Raw genomic sequence first — 4,220 nt, 5'->3', positions numbered from 1 at the left:
CGGNGGCAGCTGGTGGCCGGACGGCGGCGGGAGGACGGCCGGAAGTCTGCTGGGTGTAGAGAGAGAAAAAACTCGGGTGGGAAGAGAAGAAAAATCGGGAGGAAGAGAGAGAGAAAGGAAGAAGAAAATGGGTTGGGCTCGGCCCAGCCGACCCAACTCTCCTTTTAATCCAAAATTCAACACCCCGAAAAATAATACCCGAATAAAAATTACCTTTTACTAGCTAAAATTTACTATTTTTACCGTCGTCGTATTTTCTTCATACTAATAATCCTCCGCACATAATCGTCCCCGAAACCCCTCTAGGGACCAATTAAACTATTTACTCAATGACGGAGACGGTAAAATTCTTATTATAATCACGCTAGTAAATAAGGTAAAAATATAAGGGTCGGGATGTGACATATAGATGGATTCTTTTGAAGTGTATGCATGTATTTTTAGGAAGGGTTGTCCATTTTCAAGGGAGGTTATGCCGAATTTTCGGTAAATTTTCCTTGGAGATGGTCCCCGTAGGATTTACTTCAGGTTTTATGGTGAAATTCAGGGTGGGTCCTGACAGAGCTGGATGTCTGCTATCAGAGCCTCGTATTCAGCTATGTTGTTGGATGCTTTGAACTCAAACCGGAGAGCATACTCATGTGATGATTATTCCTGCCCCACTTAGCCTGTTGTTTGAGGATCTATCAACATGGAGTTCCCATATAGCGTCCCGGGGGCAGGGGGGGGGGGGGGGGGTGGGCCTTCTAGGTCTGGATTGCCGTGGTCTAGGGGGATGAACTCAGCAATGAAATCTGTAGCTGCTTGTCCTTTTATGGCTGTTCTCGGCTTGAAATGTAAGTCAAATTCCCCCAGCTCAATTGCCTATTTCACCATGTGTCTTGAAGTTTTAGGTTTTTGGAGTATTTGCCACAAGGGATGATTGGTTAGGACATGAATTGTGTGAGCTTGGAAATATTGCCGGAGCTTACGTGTTGTAGTGATGAGAGCTAGAGCCAGCTTCTCAATGTCAAGGTACCGAGTCTCAGGATCCGCAAACCCTCTGCCACAGTAATATATAGGGAGCTCATTGTCATGCTCATGGCGCGTGAGAGCAGCGCTAATGGCTGTAGCAGAAACAACCAAATTTAGGTACAATACTTCTCCCGGGACAGGCTTTGATAGGAGAGGGACTGCTGCAAGATAAGCTTTTATGTTATTGAAGGCATCGTCATGTTCCAGGCCCCACGTGACGTTTTCTTTATATTGGGATTTCAACAATTGAAACAATGGGTTGCATCTGTCTGTGAGGCGGGAGATGAAACGAACCAAGGCTACTAAGCGTCCCGTGAGGCACTGGACCTCGTTCCGAGTACTAAGAACAGTCATATCAAGTATGGCCTGTATCTTTTCCGGGTTGGCTTCAATTCCTCTTTCACTAACCATGAAACCCTGAAATTTTCCACCGCCAACAACCAAAATACATTTTTGTGGGTTGAGGCGCATCCTATGAGCCAGAAGCTTAGTGAAGACTTTGTCTAGGTTCGCAATATGATCATCATTTGTCACACTTTTGAGTAACATGTCATCCATATATTGTCAAGACCCACCCCGAATTTCACCCTGAAACCTGAAGTAAATCCTGTGGGGACCACCTCCAAGGAAAGTTTACCGAAAATTCGGCATAACCTCCTTTGAAAATGGACAACCCTTTCTAAAAAAAAAAATACCTGCAAACATTTCTGAAAATCCAAATCCAACCTTAAACTCCTGCAGCCTTCGTGCTCCTCAAATCACAACATCTCACAAGCCTTCGTGCTCCCAATTTATTTACTCACTTTAATAAGAAAAACTCACAACTAACAATCACAGGTTCAGAGCAATTCTATTAGAGGAGAAAAGAACTAGAAATATATATATGAGCGGAAGCTATTCTATTGACTATGCCTCATCTCCATGTACGACCGACCTCAACTATGCAATCCTGCAAACAGGGCATTTTTAAAACGAAGGGCCCAAGGGAAACATTTGAAAACGTTAATTAGAGTGAGTGGACAAAAGTAAGTTTAACAAAAACGAGCAGCAAAAATCATTATGCTTTCCCAATTTGATTTCCATAGAAATTATGTTGCATGCGACAGCTCAAAAGCTCTCAACTCATAAATTGACAAATACATGATTAGCTCCGGCTAGTCTCCAAAGCTTTATAAAATAGAGCCTCTCAGGCTAAAATACAAATATATATGTATGTATCTACACTCATCCATACTCCTTGTGTGACATCCAATTCGGCACTCAAGTGAGGTCTCCTCAAATCCTGGCACAAAAACCATGCTTAGGACCACACTTCAATTTCAGAATAAATATTTTAATATAAAACATAAAACTCAAAACTCTTTCGCCTAACCCACTACCCTTTCTGGGGTTAAGCTACTCGGATTCACGCCAAATTCCAACCACAGCCTTATTTCCTTTATTTCAACATTCTAAAACAATAATAAGGAAAATCCAACGGTCGGATTCTACCCCATTAACCGTCAAATTCACCGATCTTTCAAAAATCTCAAACCTATCCAAAACTCCAAAAATTCCAAACTTCACATCATTAAACTCCCCTTAATATTCTACATTTAAAACCGTAAAAATCTCCCAAACAATGGCGGCGCCGCCGTTTGCTCCGCTGGCAGCGGCGGCCGGAGGCCTAATCCGGCGACCTCTAATGCTTACCAAATTTTAACAGCAGCTTCCTCTCAACCCCCTATATAACTTTTCTAACTAGCACAAACACCAATTCCAAACCTAACTAGGTCAATCGAACAAAAACATCACAAAAAACCCTAGAACTTCCACTCACTGGTTCTCCTCACCTGAAGCAAACAAGACCGAGTCCTCCTAGGGCAAGGCAACTGGGTTGAAGGCCTTCAAAACCATGTAAGGCTTGCCCGGATTGGTGGCCGGAGGAGGAAGTTCCGGCGATGGAACACCACGAACCACCGGAGCTCTCGGCGCGATAACTCCCTCACGGCGGCGCTAGGGTGGCTCTCACCGGTCCAGGAAGAAGGTTAGGTCGACGGCTGACTGTTTGGAACCGGAGCGGCGGCCTACCGTGGCCGGACGGCGGCGGACTACTGCTTGGAAATTCCGGCGGGGAGAGAGGGAGGGAATCGGGAGAGAGAGAGGAAAAAGAGGGAGAGAGAGAGAGAAAGAGTTGGGCCTTCTCCTTCCAACCGGTCCTAACCCACCAAAATAAACCCAACTCCAAAATTAATACCCTAATAAAAATTACCTTTTTCTAGCTAAAATTTACCATTTTTACCGTCATCAAATTTTTCTCCTACGAATAATTCCACCGAAATAGTCGTCCCTCAATACCCCTCTAGGGGCCAATTAAACCATAAATTCATTGACGGAGACGGTAAAATTCTTATTAATACCCAACTAGTAAATAAGGTAAAAATTGAAGGGTCGGGATGTGACATATATACTTCCATGAGCTCCCCAATTTCTTCTTCAAACATGGCATTGACTAACCTCTGATAGGTTGCCCCTGCATTCTTGAGTCCAAAAGGCATGACCCCGTAACAGTACAATCCTTTGTCGGTAACAAAAGTAGTGTGTTCCTGATTCGTGGGGTGCATTTTGATTTGGTTGTATCCTGAGTAAGCATCCAGAAAGTTAAGCATCTTGTAACCGGCCGTGGAGTTAACCAGCTGGTCAATCCGTGACAAGGGGAAACTGTCCATGGGACATGCTTTGTTGAGGTTAGTGTAGTCAACACACATCCGCCATTTTCCATTGGGCTTGGGGACCATGACTACATTGGAAACCCATGTTGGGTAGGAAACCTCCCGGATGAATTTGATCTCTTTTAGCCGCTGGACCTCGGCTTGGATGGCTCGATACTTTTCTGGGTTAAAGGCACGTCTCTTTTGCCTGACGGGGGGATAGTCTTTGAGGATATTGAGCTTGTGTGTAATGATATCAGGGGAAATGCTTGGCATGTCGGCATAGGACCAAGCAAAGACTGCATGTTTATCCTGAAGGAAAGTAATGAGCTTTTGGCGGAGTTCCGGGTCAAGGTTATTGCCGATGCGGACCTTCCTCTCAGGAGCATTGGTTGACTGGGAGACCCACTCGGTTTCCTCTGCCGGGTTAGGTCTCGAGACTTGCTTCTTCTTTTCCTTCCCTTCAGGGTTGTCCCGGGGATCATCAATGGGTTCTGAGGGGCTGAGTGGCAACAT

The 4,220-nt window shown here is 44.8% G+C and overlaps 1 protein-coding gene across 1 annotated transcript in view; it reads right to left on the bottom strand.

Annotated features, from left to right (window-relative positions):
• LOC101297116 overlaps positions 1-4,220 on the bottom strand; it is a 17,311-nt gene extending 13,091 nt beyond the window's left edge. The window contains exons 1-2 of the mRNA XM_004292362.1: positions 3,465-4,220; positions 1,019-1,431 (exon numbers count right to left, since the gene is read on the bottom strand). Of these exons, the coding sequence (XP_004292410.1) occupies positions 1,019-1,431; positions 3,465-4,220 (1,169 nt within the window). The remainder of the gene's footprint in view (positions 1-1,018; positions 1,432-3,464) is intronic.

Source organism: Fragaria vesca, linkage group LG2 (genome assembly GCF_000184155.1).
Source record: "Fragaria vesca subsp. vesca linkage group LG2, FraVesHawaii_1.0, whole genome shotgun sequence".
In the NCBI taxonomy this organism is placed as follows: domain Eukaryota; kingdom Viridiplantae; phylum Streptophyta; class Magnoliopsida; order Rosales; family Rosaceae; genus Fragaria; species Fragaria vesca.
The sequence above is the reverse complement of the archived record's forward strand: the minus strand, read 5'-3'. Positions and strand labels throughout refer to the sequence as shown.